Source organism: Anser brachyrhynchus, assembly GCF_964034855.1.
Source record: "Anser brachyrhynchus genome assembly, chromosome: 2".
Taxonomy (NCBI): Eukaryota; Metazoa; Chordata; class Aves; order Anseriformes; family Anatidae; genus Anser; species Anser brachyrhynchus.
The window spans coordinates 5,586,710-5,605,882 of record NC_137695.1 but is presented as its reverse complement, the minus strand read 5'-3'; the positions used below and the strand labels follow the sequence as shown (position 1 = coordinate 5,605,882).

Below are 19,173 nucleotides of genomic sequence, written 5' to 3'. Positions count from 1 at the left end.
CACTCATAGAATTTGCTATTAATTTTAATTTTAATTTTTTTTAATTTTTATTTTTATTCTAATTTTTATTCTAATTTTAACTTTTTTTTTTTTAACCTTTTAATTTTATTTTCCTTATTTCCTTTTTTTCCGTTTATTTACCCCAATCCCTTCCCTCCCCCCTTCCTCCTCCCCACCCACCCACGGAGCCCAACCCGGGGGGGGGTGGGCGGGGCCAGCGAGCGGTGGGCGGGGCCATGCAAATGAAGAGGGCGTGTCCCCGCGAAGCCCCGCCCCCCCTCCCCGCCGCGGGGGCGTCAAGATGGCGGCGGCGGCCGGGGACGCCAAGATGGCGGCGGGGGGCAGCGGCGGGGCGCTGCGGCGGGTGCGGGCGGTGCTGGGGCACCTCTCGGGGCAGCCCCCGGCCGCCGTGTGGGCAGCGCCCTGCGGGAGCCGGGCCGGGGGAGCCGCCGGCCCCGACGACGTGGTGGTGGTGCACGGGAGGAGGACGGCCATCGGCCGAGCCAAGCGCGGGGGGTTCAAGGTACGGCTCTGCTTTTTTGGGGTGTGGGGGGGTTCCCCTCCCTGCTGCCCCTCGCGCCTCCGGACCCCAAAATCCTCGCTTCCCCCTCAGGGAGCTGTCCCCGCCCCAAAACGTTGAGCCTCCCCCCCACCAGCACCCCCTCAGGGGTTGCCCTCGCTGCCCACCGCCCAGGGGGGGCTCCGCTCGCCAACCATCAGGAAAATAAAATCATTTTTTGGGGGTGCTGCGGTGCCACCGGGAGCCCCCCAGCCCCGCAGGCTGCTGTGGGGTGCCCAGCCCCGTCATGTCCTGCCCCACGCTGAGCCCACCTGTCCCGGTTCCCTGAGGAACCGCGGTGAGGAGCATCTCCCTCACCTTGCTGCGGACCTCTTGGTGTGGACCTCCTGGGCCAGCCTTCTCCTTGCCGAGCCATAGCAGTGGTGTCCCGGGGTCTGAGCAAGACCCAAGCACGGTGCCAGGCGACTGCTGTCGCTTTCTGTCTTCCTCAGTCTCTTCTCACATCACGTTCCCACAAACCCAGCCCCGGGACAGCCACGGCACCTGCAAGTGGAGGTGGTGGTGGTGGGACATGAGGTGTTCCCAAGCTGCCTGTGTTTTTTCTGGGCTTTCAAGGGGCTGTGTTGAATTTGGGGTCAATGACGGCACACGCAGCTATAGTCTTAAGTCACTGATTTGTGCAAAACCCACTCCAGGCGTGTGCCACGCGCTGCTGGGCGCAGAAATCCCCGCAGTAACTCCGCTGGAGCTCTGTGGGTGGTGGGGTCCAGCTGCTGCCCTTTGGGGTCATCTCGGTTTTACACAGAGGGAACTCCAAGTCTCTGCATGCTCGTGCCATATATAACTCATCCTAGTTGCTTTACTTTCAAGGCCCTACGACACATATTCGTATAAATCCCAGCTAGGTGAGCAAGCTGTGTGTGTTACAGTGCTTGAAAAACACTCAAGGCAAAAACACACATAAGAGTAACGCCTTTGTAGGAAAACTCAGCTCGGTCTGGTGGTGGCTGTAGAGGTGAGGTAGCGCTGCGTAAGCCCGGGCACCGACCCTCTGCAGCAGCACGAAGGCGAGCTGGTGGCGGGGCAGTCGTCGGTGTTCGCTGAGTAGCGCTAACCCCGTGTGCTTGCAGGATACCACGCCCGATGAGCTGCTGTCTGCCGTTATGACCGCCGTCCTGCAGGACGTCGGGCTTCGTCCGGAGGCGCTGGGAGACATCTGTGTGGGTGAGTGATCGCCCTCCGTCCTGCTAGAGGCTCTGGGACAGGCCCACGGGAGACTGGCGGGTGTTGTGGGGATCAGAAGGGGTTGATGCTTGGCGTTATTACGCTCGTGAAATTAACACGCCCTTGATGACTGTCCCAAGTGGCTGGGCTCCGATCAGATGGCACGGAGCCACGGTGACACTAGTGTCCCTTCGGTGTCCGCAGCGAATAGCGGGGGCAGTGCAGCCGATTGATGGGAATCCTGTCTTTGCACGCAGGAAACGTGCTGCAGCCGGGAGCCGGCGCTTTGGTCGCAAGAGTTGCGCAGTTTCTAAGGTAAACTCAACCAGATCGAGGTTTCTTCTGGTCTTCTTGGGCCTCGGCTACAGAGCAGCACTGGGTGAGAGGTCGTGATGAGGCTCGTGAGCTCGTAGGAGTTTCTGGCAGATCACCTTTTGCCTGGAAGTCAGACTTTGATCGAGCGTTCGGAGAGCCCTGCTGGGAGAAGCAGGCCCTGTTGGCAGGGGCCGGGCGGTGCTGCGGGGAGCGGCCTCCCCTTCCACGCAGATGCTGCTCCCCTGATCTCCCCCCATCAGCACAGCGGTGCCAGTGACGGAGGCGTGAGCACTTTGCTCGCTCCTGGCAGCCTTCCCAGGGAGGCAGAGGTGAGGCTGATTAACCTCTGTGCCGCCTCTGGATGGGAGATCTCGTTTTGTGGGCTCCCAGCTGCTTCTCCGTACCGCAGGGCTGTGCTTCTCTCTGCTGTACCTGAGCCCCAAACTAAGCAGTCATCTCCGTTCTTTGCTTTTCAGAATTGTGGCTGATGTGTGCAGCTGCATCCCAGCTTCCAAATATTTCAGCCAGTTTTTATTGCTGAATGACGTTTCCTTCTGCTAAAGCAGTTTACAGTCGCTGCTTTGGAGGGGCGCAGGCACAGCAATTAGGAATATTGCGGAGCCTTTGAGCATTTCTGGCTCTGGTCAGAGCTCAGGAACTAGGCTTGTGAGAGGGACCTGCTTACTGAGCGCTTTCTGAAGAATAGACTCGTGGGGAAACAGCACGTGGAGCCACCTGCAATTCAATTTGGAAATTATCCATGAATTTTGCTTTGTCTTGGTGCAGGTCCAAATAGGTCAACAAATGTATATTGGGATCTGTCCCGAGCATGAGGGTTAAAGTTTAACCAAGGAGCCTAACGGTCTCTGTAGTGGTTTGGTTTGTTGCGTGGTCTTTAACGCTCTCTCATGTTCTAGTGGTATCCCAGAGACGGTGCCTTGCTCGAGTGTGAACCGGCAGTGCTCCTCCGGGCTGCAGGCCATTATCAATATAGCTGGTAAGCGTGCACGGGCACTTGGGTTGGCGTTAATGCCTGCCGCACCACGAGGGCTCCTTTATCCTGGTCGTTTGTTCTCCAGTCCCTTTGAGCAGTAAAAACAGTGATAAAGCCTTCTGCGGTTGGGAATTCTCAGCGTGGTGTTGACTTGAGTACTTTCATATCCTTGAGATACGAAGATACCCTTATATATATACCTCATGCCCTTGAGATATGTAAGATACCCTTAGAGAAATACCTTGGTCATCTGAGGATGAGTTCTTCCTAGCACCACTTCCACGTCAGGCTCCTTCTCGTAGGGTCTGTCCTGTCCTCCCTGCTTGCAGGTCAGGTCGTGCTTAGTTTCAGCCACATCAGCTCCTTGGCTTACGTTGGAGCATGGAGGGAAAGCCCCTTCCAGGGGTGGTGAGTGTGTCAGGTGGTCACAAAACTGCAGCTGGAATCCAAGCGCTTGTGCTCCTAACGATAATAATGTTTGTGCCCTGCTGTTACAGGTGGCATCCGAAATGGGTCATATGACATTGGCCTGGCCTGTGGGTAAGAACATCTTTCTGTGGCACTTTTATGGCCTCCTGCGAGCAGCACGCTGTCCTTCTGCAGCAGCTCTCGGATGAGGCGTCAGAAATCCCTTCCAAGCAGATCCGTGTTCCCAGAACGCAGCAGACCGTGAAGCATCTTAAGCTTCGTGGCCTAAGACCGACTGTACAAAAGCTCGCTAGTCCTAGGCGGTGGCTTTGTATTCGTGCAGTAAAATTGGGTACCTTCGATCTGTTAACTCATCTGTAGGTCAAAGACTGCAGCCTCTGGGACCCACATCTGAAATTCGTTGTGTTGCAACATGCAAATGGCATAGCTCACTGAAGCCTCTTTGTCTTGGGTTGCTTCATACTTCATGTTGTTCTACTGCCAACCAGTTTTTAAGCTGGCGCTGGCCTTTTTCTGGCTGTTGACAACTCTAGTCCAAGAACCTTGGGTTTCTCATTACGTCTGAAGACAGAAGTGCCAGAACAGTTAGCAATTCCTTCCTTGCTGTGGAAACATGAGAAATTAACTGTTGACGTTGGTATCCTGTTCTAATGAAACAAGGACCCACTTAGGCTAGCAATCCGTTGTAATTTTGTGCTAATTTTTGTATTGACGCCTGAAGAGCTTCTGCCTCAGCCGGTTTTTAATTATCAGCTGCACTTCTGTAGGTTAATAGGAAATAATATTGTCAAGACGCTGAGCAATCATCATAAGTGGACGCAGTGGCAGTAACTTCAATTTTTTCCCGTGTTTAGCGTGGAAACGATGTCCCTCAGAAGTGCCAATAACCCTGGCGATATCAGCTCCAGTATGATGGAAAACAGCAAAGCTCGAGATTGCCTTATTCCCATGGGGTGAGTGTCTGCTCCCAGAGGGGTTTCCAGGTTGTCCATCCCCCGGTGACTGCTATTTCGCACCGATCTGAGTGCCGGGAGCTTGGCCGTGGGCGTCAGCGTCCTCCTGGGCTGGTGCAGAAGATCTGTGGTGTGGAATGGGTGGGGAAGATCAGCAGCTCTGATGAAAGATTTTCTTACCTTATGTCTTAAGCTCAGTGGCTTCATGAATACAAACAATTGTGAATCACAACCTTTTGTGTGTTTAGGATTTCTGGAAATGCTCTTGCATTTCATAATCTCAACTTCCATGCAGAACAAAGCCGCTATTTCCTTATAAAAGGATATTCTGCTGTTCTCTGAAGTGCTAAAGGTGTAAGGCAACAGCTGCCTTGAATTCTTTTCTCCTGTACCTGTCCTGCCAGCTTCATTAACCCCCTTGGCACGGCCACACTTTGGCAGAGATGGAGGCCATCCTCTTCGCTCTTAAACTGACCCCGAGGGGAGTCTGTGGTGTGATACGAGAGCGGATTTGAACTTTGTTTTGGTTAATGGATTTGATTCAGGGCCCGCCCCTGCCAAGCAGGTCCAGGTTGAGCAGTCAGCTGTTAGCTTTGAGACTGAAGCCACTGCTTGTAGCTCGTGTTGTCAATAAAAGACAATTCCAGCTTCACTAGATATATTATTGGATTATTTTTCTGATGTTGTTTTCCCCAGAATAACCTCAGAGAATGTGGCAGAGAAGTTTGGAGTTTCCCGAAAGAAGCAAGATGCCTTTGCCTTGGCTTCCCAACAAAAGTAAATGCTGCTTATTTTTACCTTTTTCATTACTGAATACGTAGAGATAGGGGGAAACAAACAACTTTGCATGAGCGGTTAAGTGCAGCCTTCATCTTGCCTTTCAAAACTTAACAGTGAGTAAAGAAGCTCGTTTGGACAGAGCAAAGACCAGCACGTGTCCTGGGTGGTGTGGTAAGAAAGCCGGAGTCCAGAGCTGCTCTGGGAGCCGCGTGGTTTTGCGCACTTAGCACCAGACGTGCAGGCTTTGAGCACCGAGTGCAGCTGTGTTTGTCATCGTGTGAAGGATACAATTGCCATGAGGTTTCCGAAGCCGGTGGACAGCTCGGTGTTTTCGTAGTGGCTTTGGCTCGGTGTCATTTTAAACCGAATGTGGGCGTCAGAGCAGAAGTGATCTTCCCTGAGGAGGAGTATTTCAAAGTAGCCATTTCTAGAGAGCTGCCAAGCTTATGAGAAGAGCTTGTCTTTGCTGCAGGTGTTTGGCTCCGAGTGAGCCCAATTCTACCTCTAATATCCTTCCTTTAGGTTAAAAAATTGCCAGGGGGAGCTGACCCCCGGAATCCCTGGGGCTGGGGAATCCCTGGGGCAGTCCAGAGGCAGTGGGTGAGACGCTGAAGTTGCTGGCATCAAGGAGTTAAACCAGCTTTCAGAACTGTGTTTAAGCATCGCCCCGGTCCAATTATTTATCTAATGCAGGAAGCCACTGGACAAGGCAGTTAACCTTTAAATTCTGGCCCTGCTTCGAGGGAACTTGGCATGCCAGGCTTTCTCACTGACTGATAGCGCAAAAGGGTATGTGAACACGATCCTCACCTCTCACATGAGGAAAGGGTTGATTTTCTGGCTGCAGGCTCAGGATGTCTGTGGAGTTACTGATCTCTCCTTCGGCTCTTAATCTCTCTTACTTGGCAGTATTAAATATTTATATTTTATGAATAAAAGCTTAAAGCAATGAGGGAGTAGAACAAGCTTTGTCTCCAATTTGCATTACCTGAAAAGGGCGCTTTGCTGCTGGAAGGTAAATCTTCTAAATTGTCCCTGGTGCAGAGGCTTTTAAATACCTTGTTAGTATGAAAGATTAAAATTATGTGCTCTGAGTTAATTATAATTTAGCTACTTGCATTCTGCGCACTTCCATCAGTCTGGTTGTGTCAGTTGTTTCCTGCTGGTAATGCTGCTGTCGGAGGGACCAGAGCCGATCCTCTGTGCACCTTTACTTCTGGTTCCCTTCTGTGTAGTCAATAAATTATGCAACGTAAATGGGAATCATTTGAGGTTGAAAGATGACATTTAAATGCCAGAAGATGATACTTCAAGTCTGCAGTCTAAAAGTCAACTTGTTTTTTGTAGGATGAAATCTGGAATGGGTGAAACTCTAGCCGTTCTGTAACTTCTCACAAGTTATTAGTATTGCATAGAAGCTTAGCTGACTTGCCCTCTTTTAAACTTTCAGAAACAGGAGTTGATCTTTGAACATCGGGATTATTTTCTTCCAGTTGTGGTGTGACTGTACCACTGGACATGTACAACTTGATGGCTGTGGGCTGGTGGTGGTCAGTCAGTCACTAAGGTGTTAGTGGGGACAGAACGGGGATTTTGTTCAGCAGTGTGAGCTCCTGTGACCCAGGTTTGGGGAGAATGCCCAATGTATAAGCGATGTATTTCCTGTGACAGAGGTAAGAAGTCTGTCTTCCACTTAACAAAGAGCAGTATTTGCCTTCTTCCGTCCACTGCTCAGAGATGATGCACCTGGTACCAAGTCACATCTTAATTCATCCTCGCTGACTGCTCTTGTTGACGTGAGTTCTTGCAATTCTTCTCCAGGTTATTTTAACTTCTGTACTTTCCTCTAACAGAGCAGCAAAAGCTCAGCAGCTGGGACTGTTTAAAGCCGAGATTGTTCCGGTCAAGACCACCGTCCAAGATAAGGAGGGCAACCAACAAACAATCACCGTGCACCAAGACGAAGGGATTAGGCCCTCCACCACCCTGGAAGGCTTGGCAAAGCTGAAGCCTGCCTTCAAGGAGAACGGCAGCACTACAGCAGGTCAGCTCTGTCGTTAATGACATCATTTTCTGCCATTCCTGTGGCTTACCTGCCCTGTCACACAATGTGCTCAGGCAGAAGAGGTGATAATAAATTTCTTCCGACAGGCAACGCCAGCCAGGTCAGCGACGGAGCAGCTGCAGTTCTGCTGGCAAAACGTTCGAAAGCAGCGCAGCTGGGACTGCCGGTGCTGGGGGTGCTCAGGTCCTTTGCCGTGGTCGGAGTGCCGCCCGATGTCATGGGCATAGGGCCAGCCTACGCGATCCCTGCCGCTGTGGGGAAGGCAGGTAAGGAACTCATCACTCACACGGTGCTCAGCACGAGGCAGAATCGCACCCTGCCGACTGAAATTTGAGGTCGTTATTCCAGCATGTGCAGCTAGCGGGGAGAGGAACACTGGGCTTAAATTCAGAACCTTGAAAGAGGTGCTGCCTAGTGGTGTAATACCGCTCACTTCTGAGGTACAAAATACCACTCACTCGCCTTTGAGAAGCTCAGGACTAAACCCCTGCATGGTCTCAACAAGCTGCCAGCATGTGGCAAATGATTTCGAGTTCGTTTAGTTCTCTTTTCACTGAATGTGACTAGGCTGTGGGTGTGTGGTTTTGTTTGTTTGTGTTTTGGTTTTCTTTACAATTTTGGCATCTGACCAGTGGAACGGGCTTTCCTCAGTGTTATCATACTCACAGGGTTAAACAGCTTTTATAGCTCACGATTATTATTGTGGTCAGCTGTCATCACTGTGGTTACACATTTGCCTATAGTTTTATCTTTGTCTTGAAATACCCTTCGATCTTTAACCCCTCTGCAAAGAAACCGTGTTTAATCTAAGGAAACTGTGCAAACACAGTGACATGATGCCACGGACTGTGAGGTTTTGCAGTCTTCAGATACTTGTACACATAAAGGCATACAAACGTAGACACCCGACAGGGAGCCAAGGTCCTCCCTTTGTTGTTGTTAGCAGAGTAGAAGTAGAATTCATAAAGGAAGACTTCAAGTGAAGTATTTTCTTTGATGTACTTCTAAGGCAATAATATCTCCTTTTAAATCCTGACTTTTCTGAATCATAGGTCTGACACTAAATGACATTGATATATTTGAAATCAATGAAGCCTTTGCAAGCCAGGTGAGTGATCATCCTGTTTGAGTTGTTACAGTGCTTGGAAACTAAATATATTTCAACTTGGTCTCAAAATTAAGATTTGACTACATTTCTGGCCAAATGTTAAGAACATGTACAGACTATTTTCTTGAAATAAAAATAAGCAGGCATTGCTTATATAACATAAGATTATTATTTAGTGGAGATCTTTTTTAATCTTTATTGTTGTATCCTCATACCAACTTGCAAAACTGCTGTTTCACAAGGCTGTAATTTGTTATAGGGTGGTGTCAGGGTGAATGTGTTGCGCTTACCAATTTGCATGTCCTTAATGAAATGCAGAAACTTCCACTTGTTGTCCACAAATCTGTGACTTGCCTGTCAGAAAGCATGTGGGCTCACTTCGAGATGAAGTCGATAGGTTTAGCTTGCTTCGTGTGCTTTGGATTTGTAATGTAGTTCCACTGCTTTCCACTGGAAAATGGTCCAGCTAGGCAGGCCTATGAATACTAATTTTAATACTTTCAGAGCAGCTGACAAAAGAGTGTGGATTTTCTGTAATAGAAAACATAACTTGAGCTAAATTCATTCTGAGCACAAATCTTCTGAAGCCCCTAGACCTGCCTAGGATTGTCTGCCTGGCTGTTTGCTGTCCTTCTTTGTATGTGGATGGAGATCACCAGTCTTCTCTGCAGCCCTTTTAGTTCTGTATTGCAGGAGAGCTGAGAACTAACAGAGGTGAGAGCATGCTGTGAAACACTTCCCCGTGTCTTCCCAGGCTGTGTACTGTGTTGAAAAGCTGGGCATTCCCATGGAGAAGGTCAACCCCCTGGGAGGAGCAATAGCCCTGGGGCACCCCCTGGGCTGTACCGGCGCTCGGCAAGTCGTCACTTTGCTCAATGAATTGAAGCGTAGAGGGAGAAGGTGAGCACTGAACAACGGTATTGACCTTAGCTGTATCTGGGTAAATCGGGCTCAGAAGTAATCATCACTTTTGTTGGATTTTTTTCCCCTGGTCAGGTGATATAAGCGTGATGTTTTTCTTAATTCCGTGTCTTCTTTCGTTCCAGAGCGTATGGTGTTGTGTCAATGTGCATTGGAACTGGCATGGGAGCTGCAGCAGTATTTGAATACCCAGGGAACTAAACTCCAGCGTACTGACAAATCAACACAGCTGCTAATTCTCTGCTTTCTCTAGTGATAGCAAATGATTTGCACTGTGAAATCAAGTGTATTCAGGGATCCGTTACTAGCTCTACAAATTTCAGGCACAAATTGAGAAGCAGAATAAATCCTACAGATCAACTGAGGTGGAAAAATGCAAGATTGACATTTGCTTCAGCACCGTAAAGCATCCTAGGATGAGAAAAGAAACGAGTTCAGCTGAAGTTCAAAGACAGGCCCCCGTGTGGTGATTGTGAACGAATACTTGTAATTGATCCCTTTACTCTGAACTCCTCTCTAATTATGTTTACGTTGCACGTTGTTTGTATGACAAATCACCTAAAACCATGGCTCCAAATGAAAATGTCAGTGCATAGGAAACGGCTTTTCCAGGGTTTTCTTAAAGATTTCACCATCTTGAAGGAAGTTTAGGAAGATGTCTTTTGAAAGCAGTGCACAGACTTAATGTTTCCTTTATAACTATGTTTGTCCTACCCAAATCACAAGTTGGTTCTGTCTTAAATCCTCCGTATGCTAGAGGATGGGCTTTAGCTTTGTGTATCTATATAGAGAGAGAGTTTTCTCTTTTTTAACCAAGCTGCTCTGAAACCACCAGGGGGGCAAGGTGGAAGGGTTACTAGCAAGTAGTTTACACAGCAGCAAAATATAAACAAACAAACAGTTGGGGTGCCTGCACAGAAAGGTTCTGAGGAATTTCTAGAAACAAAGTGTTTGAAAGTAGCCATTCCCTTTTTTTACAACATGTTTCTAATTATTAGCTTGTATGACTAATATAGTAGACAAGCTTACGCTTAATAATTAGATGTAAAACAGATTTCAGTACTAATACAAATGTTTACATTTCATCTTAAGAAATTCTTCCTTCTCTGTTCTTGTTAACAGAAAGATCACTGAAGCTAAGAGCTAATGGTTTGAAAAAGAAATGTATTAATGACCTTTGATGTGCTAGGAAGTTTAAATTTGTAACACAGACTGAAGTTTTTTGTCCTAGCTCTTATTTTGCACTTAATAATACAATTGGGCTCCTGCAATATCTTTGTATTCTTTTTATTGTGATTGTTAGCTGAAGGTCACGATTAGCTAGAGCTATTTTCTTTTCTTATGTTCCTGTTCTGTAGCCTGCCTTGCTTACCCAGCAATCTCACATATTTCAGAGCAGAAAGATAGCGTTATTTAGGGGGGAGGGAGGCAGTTGTAGCTTCAAGGGTCCTCTTTGCACACTAAGGTTCCTATGTCTAAAATGAGTTCTCAGTGCCAGTACATATCTGCTTTCATCTAGGCAGAAGGCAGATAGCATCATCTTTTGTTTTCTTCCAGGGTGGGTTTCGGCCCCTTCCTCCCCCCACACACTGCCTTTAACAAAAACCTTACATGATGAGAGTGGAAAACCTAACGGTCTCAGAAGTGGGAATTTCAGTGACCTTTAGCTAAAGTAATTCTAAAAACATTTGAAGAAATGTGAGTAAATGGGAACCATGTGGGAGGAAGGAATCAAAAGGAAGAAGGGTTTCTCCTGCTGTAGTTGAAGGGGCTGTTCTCAATACCCACGCAGGATGAAACATGCAGAGTCCAGGAAACGTTTGCTTTCCCCTATTTATGTAAGATATTGAGAAGACAGCCAGGGAAATGCTGGTCTATTCACTAATTCTTGGTTTTATTATGTATCAGTGGCCATTTTAATGTCAAACAAGCAGAAAAATTGCAAAACAGAAGCTTCTTTTTACCATACCAACAGTCATGATTGTAATTTGAAGCACACTGTACTATGCAAAAGTTTTTTGACCTAACAGTTACCATAGCTGGCTTGCAATTTAAAATGTCATGTTGCAGAGGCTGGCTCTGTGGGTAGTGCTAAGCTTATCACAGCAATAAAATACCATAGGATGAGATTGTGACTGTTTTCAAATTACTGTGACTTTTTCACCCATAAACTTTATTCTGCTAAACCTCCAGTACACATTTAAAAGCTGAAGTAGATGAAGCTACAGGCTCAGCTGATTACACTTTTGCAGCTGACTTACTACCTTGCCATCCCTTCCACACTGTCCTACTTAAATCAAATGCAGGTCTTCATACTTCCCATCGTATGATCCGCGTCCCCTGAGCTGCAGCTTGCAAGGCTTCTCTCCGAGCATCCCCGTAATGGTTACAACGGCTTCGTACTCAATGTCCTTCCTAAAGTGCAGAGGGAGAAGATGACATTTCAGTTATAGCTGGACCCATCTCCATGGTTCAGGATGATACTAGTTACTTTGTGGAAGAAAAAGGAGAGAGCTGGCTTCAGTTTCATGCATACGGGGGGTTTTAGAGCAACGCTACAGTCTCTACCTCTGCTAAAGATACTGGATTATTAATTTCATTGTTGAAAGAAGACCTTGAGTGTCTTCCTATCTGTGAAAGTCAATTTGAGTTTAAATAAATAAAATCAAGCTCTCTTAAGGGATTAGCATTGCTTGGGAACAAATGCCTGCCTGCACCGCTTTGCTGTGACAACTCCTTCCCTCTGACAGACAGGTTTGAAGCTGGTAAGTCTGTCAATGCCAGCAAGTCAAGGGATAATTGACTTGAGTCCACGTTGTAAATGAACATCAAAGAGCTTCCAGCAAGTGGAATTTTTAGCACTTGTGCTAAGTGGAAGTCTTATAGCATAATTTGCCTAAGGCTGGTGCTACCCAACGCCTCCAGCTGGAGTACCTCTCTGCTGCTAAGAGATTGCCATTGTAAAGGCCTGCGGCAAGAGCCTTGTCTAACAGGCAGCTCTTCTTTCTCCTAGTACAAAATTCTGCAGGAAGACCGCTGATTCAGGGAGGTGAGTCACTAAAATCACCTCACACGTCGCATATCATCATTTACTACTGCCGTGCTGGTGCTGAGCTCGGCAGTGCTGGGAAGTGTCTGGCCAGGCCTACACAGGTGAGCTGGCTGCTGGACAGCAGCGCCTGCGCTTCCTGGTAGCTTCAGGCAGGCTGATTATTGTTGGATCTGTCGTCAGACAAAAGGAAGCGCTTCAGGCAGAGTCAAAAGGCACTGCTGGAAGATTTAAGTAGTTGAGAGTCTGGTCCAAGTTGGTCTCTGGTCCAAGGCACTGCTCAGAGCAAGGCCTAACAGCAGCTGCTCCCAACCTCATCCCGCTGAGACTGCAGGAGCTCCAGGAGTGGAGAGCTCAGGGCCTGGCCTGGGGGACCTGAAGATACAACAATAGCTGTCACCTGTAGGTTGCTTCTTGAAACTTCCCTCTCAGCAGTGTTCAGAGTCCACTGAAATCACCGGGATAGGCTCGTCCTAAACTTTCTGCCAGGATGTTAAAACTTCCACGTAATGAGTGAAGCTTAAAAAAAAATACTTGTCTTTTTTGGGAGGTGTGAAGGAACATCATGGGACATTTCCTGTGGCCATCTCAGCAAAAAAACATCATTTGTAACAAAAGCTATGTTTTCCTTCAGGATTTGCATCTCATTAATTACAGCAAAGAAATCAGAGGTTTTGGGTCAGTGCCTCTGCTATTCAGAAGTAATCCGCAGCCTTGACAAAAAGTTATGGTAAGATATCCATAAACATAATTAGAACAATACCAGATGTTTATAGCACAAATAAAATTATTTGCATCTGATCTCTTGTGCTCTTTGCTGTTGTCTGCCTGCAGCTCGTGTTATCTTTGTCGTACGGAAAAACTTTGGACTAGAAACAACAAAAATGCATTGATTTTTTTTCCACCAAACATCAACACGGCTCAGTCTAAACATTGCACCAAGCTAAGCAAGAGTAAAACAATTTGTATCAGTGCTTTAGAATAACGTTTTGCACTATTTGCTTCATCAGGTATATATTCTGAGGTAAAGGAATTCAAAAAGTTAACTTTTAGAGCACAAACTATAATGAAGTATCCCTGAGACTGACTGCAAAAGACATGGCTCTTTCAGGCAAGACAAACAGATTCTTACTGGAATTTTGAACTACTCCATACACATTTCTCTCTTTGTCCTAATAAAGTGCTAGATGCATAAAGGAGTTAACTGTTGTATCGGCTTCTGCACTGAATTGACCGGCCAGAGATTTGCCCTCTGTTGAGGACAGTACCTTAAAAGAAAGGATTTCATCCAGTCATACACAGGCAGTATGCCATGCCAACTGTTTTAACAGCGTGATTTGAAGTAGGTAAGGCCGAAATTCAGGGTCAGAATTCTAAAAGAAATCCTGTATGTGGGAGCAGTGGAGGGAAAGAGGATGGAAGCACAAGATCGACAGGTGTCAAAGGCCTGATAACACAAGAACAGAGCAGAACTCTGCTTTCAGTGACTATTCACAATATGTCTGGTCTTGACAGGAAGTAACAGCAAGATTTCAGTTGTGTTAACTGTACCTGGCAGTAAAGGTGATCTGCAAAACATCTTTGGTAGGTTGGTCCCCTTCACGTGCCTCCAAAATGCCATTAGGAGGGGAGACAGAAAATACTTCCAGGTCATTATTATGCCTTTCCTGTTCATCTGCAGCAAAGAGGGCAAGTATCAAACAAAGCAATATGAGACCTTCTGTATAGGTTTGTACAGCATATAGCTCTCAAAACAATGCACCTCCTTACGTGCCAACTAATAAATCATGTTTTGCACTGTCACAAGCTTTCTGTGCATGTGGCCAGTTTCTATTTTCATCCTTTAATCAAGGGGAGTGATCAATGTCCTTGTGTCAGAATAATGAGCCCTTATCTTCTTTCCTTTGAAGTCCATCTGTTGTTGATCTCATTAGGCACAAGCTCAAACAGCCCTCGTGAGGAGCTGCTGCTTCTTGTTGCCTCCTGGGATTGTATTATAAATGAGCAAAGCACGTCCACCAACAGTGAGGGTTGTGGTTTGATCCTTTGGTTAAATCTGGAGTAAAGGCTGAAATCAGCAGAGATACACTGATGTAAAAGAAAACAAAAAACAACAGCCACCACCACCCCACGTATGTGAGAACAGAAGCAGACCTGGTATGTTTGGACTAAATATCATCGTATGAGGGAATGCACGCAGTCTTAACAAAACCAAAACAACAAAAAAAAATGAATAAAACTAGAGAGCAAGGAAACCCAATTGCAAAACCCAAATACCCAGCAAAGCAGTCCAGTAACTTCTACAGCCGCTCCTGTTAGACAGGAAGACATGCTCAGTCTTGGTCTGTGCAACAAAGCAGGTCTTGAAATCAAGCATGTCGCAAGACAGCTCCAGAACTGGGACAGTAAGGTATGCAGTCACTGGGACCAGCTACAAAAGAGAGGAAAGGAAAAACAAGAAAACACTTTATTTTTTGTATTGTTTTGTATCTGCTGCAGCTGGATCATTCTTACCTCAGGCACTGCATCAAGAGCACTTATTCTGTGTTCTTTCTGTAACAGAGTCAGTTCCCCATTCTACAGCTTTGAATGAATGAAGTTGTTGCTTGTTTCACTGTTTTGAGATAGGTTTTCAAACTAGACTTTGTGGACTTAATGAAGTAACACAGAGTGAACATTCTGGTTTGCTATTAGGATTTTCTGTGGAGATACAGACATTACAACATCTTGTTGTCCCCGAGGACTTTATATGGTCCACTGTGAGTCATTCCGTTGGTGCAGATTGCCCAAGATTATTATTATTAAGTTGACTGCATCTTAGATATGGTGCTCGGATCTTACAGATCAGTCCTGAGAAATACCTGGTGTGAAGAAAATGCAGCATACTGGAACTGCTGAAGATTAGGGTGGGGTTTATAGCTTTCCATCTGGAAAAGATCAGTCTTTAAATGTGTGTGGGCTGTGACCACACCATATGAGCTGGGCAGACTTTGGAGATTTTCAAGAAGCACTTGGGTACTGCAGGAGGCAGCGCTTGGTGACTCAGTTGCTGGCATGTTCATTGAGACAGTCCTGCTCCCTGCAGTGTCTCAGGACACTGAGAGTCATACTGTGATCGGGCATGTTGCCCTTTGATTGAGACATATCATCTAGGCCTTCCTGCTGTGCAAGCAGTGCTCTTGCAGAAAACAGGGGTACAATCACTATGCTGCTGACCCAAAACCTCTTTGCCAATCAGAGAGTCACGTGCAGGCTCAACAGCGAGCTATCTCCTTTTGTAAACCTGTGGCCATTCACTTCCACTGTATGCTACAGGTTTGCTCTAGAGGTGGCTGTATTTCACAGCTGAGCGAACCCTAAGGCATGTTCATTCTGAATCAAATGTGCTGATAAAACAGCCCAGTGCCGTTCATTCTCTTACCTGGGTACTGTGGTTACTATGCTCGATGACCAGATTTTGACTGAACTTCAGCTTTCTCTCTCCGTTCTCAAACTGGAGCACTTGGAATCCAGGAAGCATCTGGGTATCTGGCAAATGTTGATAGGTAAGCAACTCCAGAGTTGTGTGGAATGACACTTTCACCTGTGGGAAGAGGAATTCAGAGGACTGTCACATAAGATGGCACTGTGTGCAGGAAATCCAAAGTAAACACTACTCAAAGGCCCAAGTGCACATTTTCCCACTGGAACCCAAAAGTGTTGTGCCAGCAACCAGATTCCCACTGGAATAAAGTGCTTTAATGGACATTAAAGAAAAAACACAGCTTTTTCCTATAAATCGAGTACAGAGAGCTGGAGTGTAAAGGTGAACAGCTAATTGCTGAACCACAGGAGAGAAACATTCTCTAGCAAGACAAAAGCGCTCAGTTCCTGAGGTTATAAATACCATATTCCCAAAGATGTTTTAAAAATGTAAGTCTTCTTTCTTCTGACGCATGTGCAATTAAGACCTGTGTGCCTCTAAGTCAAAATGAACATTGAAAAACGAGAAGCACACTTTAAAATGCAGCTGAGGGTTATTCATTTTTGCACCCTAGCTAATTCTTGAATCCAAGACTTTGCTTCCTTTAATGTCACTGTGTACACCCCAAACTATCCATTTTTTTTTCTCTGAACTGCCTGCATCTAATTTAAGGAAATGAGGGAATGTAGGCTTTGGAAGTCTTTTAATTAGTCCAGCATGTATTTGGCTATTGATTTAGGTGAGGTCCAGAAATGACACAGGGCTTTCTGCAAGAATTTGTAATAGGTCAGAGTTGATGAGAAAAGCACAGCAGAGCCACTGTGGAAAAATACTTTGTACCTGCAATATAGCAGGCGAAATTGCAGTTATTAGCATTTGCTAATATACCACTATTTCCCCTGACATCGGGAGATTTCTATACTGGTTGTGTTTTTCTTGTGGTTCATCTGGGCCATGCTAACATACCAATTACTAAACTATCTATTCTGGCAGAGGATTATTTTTTTTGAGCCTACCAGCATGTTTTGCTGGGGATAAAGTACAAGCTGCGGTTGCTGTTCTGTTTCTTCCTTCTTGCTGTGGGATGTTTTGGTGCTCTTCTTGAGATCTGTGCTGGCCAGGCTGAAGGGCGTAGACAGAAGGAGCCTGAAGTACAGAGGAACCTTAGTGCAATTGATGAGTTTCAAACTCTGAGTCATTACTGAATCTGTCAAAACCTGGTAGAAAAATTATTCAAAACTGGTTAGTTTAAACTCCCTTGAGAGCTTTGTGCTAGTCTGGTCTTTCAACAGCACCAGGGATCTGAAGGACTCCATCCCTAAGAAGCCCATTATTTTTTCCTTGTGTTTTTCAAAATTTCTTGAGTAAAAACCCAAAATACAAATAATGTAATAAGGTTAGAGTCTTTGAATGTCAAAGGTCACAGAAACGGACTACGCTGCTCTGACTCATTCTCCTATCAGACCTTTATGTATTGAAAAGAAGTACTTACTTTTCTACTTAAGAAATCCTCTGCAAATAAAATAATACTAGAGAAAGATGTATAAAATAGGCATTGTCTGAGCTGAGCTGTGCTTATTCCTGGCTAATAAGTACCTGTAGTCCTTTTAGTTTACATATAACTATGTGCAACATCGAAAACGGCAACATGAGGACACCGGTAAAGATGCATTTTAAAAACCATAGCATGCAGCTGTGAATTCTCACAGTAGCACAACAGCACAGTCCAACAGAATACATCTGTGCGTGAAGTACTTACTCCTGACAGAGGCTGATCTGGTATGAGATCACTTGCCATAGAATAAAACATCATTCCTCCATCATGAGCCATGTCTACTTTTAACCTGCGTGTAAAGAATCAGAGCTGGTCAGAGCCCTTCCCTCCAGGCTGGTTTATTCTGTGAGTGTGGGAGGTGGCAGTGTGAAGGTACTTACAGAGCGTGCCTTACGGAGGCTCTCAGGTCTATTCGTAACGGTGGAGCATCGTAGCCGTGTTCGCGGTTGACTTTGTCAGGCACTGTCTTTGCGAGCTGACAACAAAATCCAAGCAGAAGTTCCGTGTAAATGACAGCACTAAAACCCAAAGCCCTGCTTTTCACTTGAGAGGCTGTTAGCCGAAATGGGATTCTGCTTGGCAACGTATTGCCTGTTTGTAAGACGTGATGGCAACGTGCAAGGAACAGCAGAAGTTGAGCAGTATTTGGACTCTTCATGACTGTGTTTAATACAGACACAGACAATACTTCCTCCAGGAGTAAGGAACATTAGGGATGTTTTTATTAAATATTCTGTTATTCATTCATTATACCTCGCACCTTTGCGATGATTCATGTCAGAGAATCTCAGAGCAATTCACAACGCACTACTCAATCCTCACATCAACCTATGAGCTGCACTTGCAGTTTTTGAAGAGGAAGCTTCCCAGAGGAGAGAGGTGCTGTCTGAGATCTCACAGGAAGGTTGGTGCAGAGCCAGGAACAGAACTCAGCAGTCCTGAGTCTCGGTTGCATTGTTAGCTCTTGTTATCAATACAACCTGATGTTGTGATAGCAATTCAAATCCTGGGCTTTTGCCTGGGGTTTACTGCACCAGACAATGTAACAAGACGCTGACATTCCCACCCCACAATGCTTCCAAGCTAAAAGGTAAATGCAGCAAATGAACAAATCTAATTAAGGAAGGATGTTCGGGGTTGCAGGAAGAGGACTGTTTGCACAGACTGGCCAAGCATACAGCAGCCTGCATGTGAAATTACAGGAATGGAAACGATTATTTCCTAGTCATCTTTAGCCCTGCTGGGATATCAGTTTACCTCGTCGTCTAGGCTCATGAATCCCAGCACAAACCCGCCACATTGCGCTTCAGTGCCGCTCTCCGGGAGGACATGCGGGGTGAAGGAGATGCAAACGGAGATGCTGCCACCTCCTGGAACTACCTGCAATCGAAAGAGACGCCTGCTGAGCAGTGCAGGCAGCTGCCGGGGATTGCACAAGCACTCTCAGCACCCAGCTGCTAAAGCCGAGTTATACAAACAGCCTGAAACCTCCTGGGAATGGGCTAAGCTCAGAGCATGCAGTGAAATGACAACATGTGGCAACAAAACTGGTTTAATTATTTCAGCTGCAAATATCAGTATGGCTATTTTATCAACAGTTTAAGCACAGTCACAGAACAGCTCCCCTAAGCACACATATACAAACCTGTCTGGTTTTAGAAATACCTAATTCTACCCAGTTCTTACCACTCTTCCTCCATGGCTAACTCAGCTGATTCTCCTACAACTGACAGTACCCAGAGACACAAGAAGCCTTTTCTGAAGATATACAAGTGTGAATTACAAGTGTTTTACAAT

At 46.2% G+C, this 19,173-nt stretch overlaps 2 protein-coding genes across 8 annotated transcripts in view; one reads left to right on the top strand and one right to left on the bottom strand.

Moving 5' to 3' along the window:
* The first annotated feature begins 271 nt into the window (after window positions 1–271).
* Window positions 272–10,580, top strand: ACAA1 (acetyl-CoA acyltransferase 1). Its single transcript, XM_080581451.1, has 12 exons — window positions 272–523; window positions 1,651–1,744; window positions 2,002–2,059; window positions 2,977–3,056; window positions 3,551–3,593; window positions 4,337–4,435; window positions 5,132–5,212; window positions 7,069–7,259; window positions 7,367–7,546; window positions 8,333–8,388; window positions 9,143–9,288; window positions 9,435–10,580. The coding sequence occupies exons 1-12, from the start codon at window positions 302–304 to the stop codon at window positions 9,508–9,510; spliced, it is 1,326 nt and encodes a 441-aa protein (XP_080437577.1). The 5' UTR covers window positions 272–301; the 3' UTR covers window positions 9,511–10,580.
* Window positions 10,581–11,176: 596 nt separating this feature from the next.
* Window positions 11,177–19,173, bottom strand: part of DLEC1 (DLEC1 cilia and flagella associated protein) — a 39,576-nt gene continuing 31,579 nt past the window's right edge. For 3 of the 7 annotated variants that reach the window (XM_080581434.1, XM_080581435.1, XM_080581437.1), the window contains 8 exons: window positions 18,634–18,756; window positions 17,757–17,851; window positions 17,581–17,665; window positions 16,838–17,038; window positions 15,780–15,941; window positions 14,636–14,789; window positions 13,910–14,033; window positions 11,177–11,724 (listed from right to left, as the gene is read on the bottom strand). In XM_080581434.1, coding sequence (XP_080437560.1) covers window positions 11,601–11,724; window positions 13,910–14,033; window positions 14,636–14,789; window positions 15,780–15,941; window positions 16,838–17,038; window positions 17,581–17,665; window positions 17,757–17,851; window positions 18,634–18,756 — 1,068 coding nt within the window. In that variant the 3' untranslated portion in view covers window positions 11,177–11,600. Of the gene's footprint in view, window positions 13,228–13,909; window positions 14,034–14,635; window positions 14,790–15,779; window positions 15,942–16,837; window positions 17,039–17,580; window positions 17,666–17,756; window positions 17,852–18,633; window positions 18,757–19,173 lie in introns of those variants that run through there. The other 4 variants (XM_080581436.1, XM_080581438.1, XM_080581439.1 and 1 more) reach the window with 4 other exon arrangements.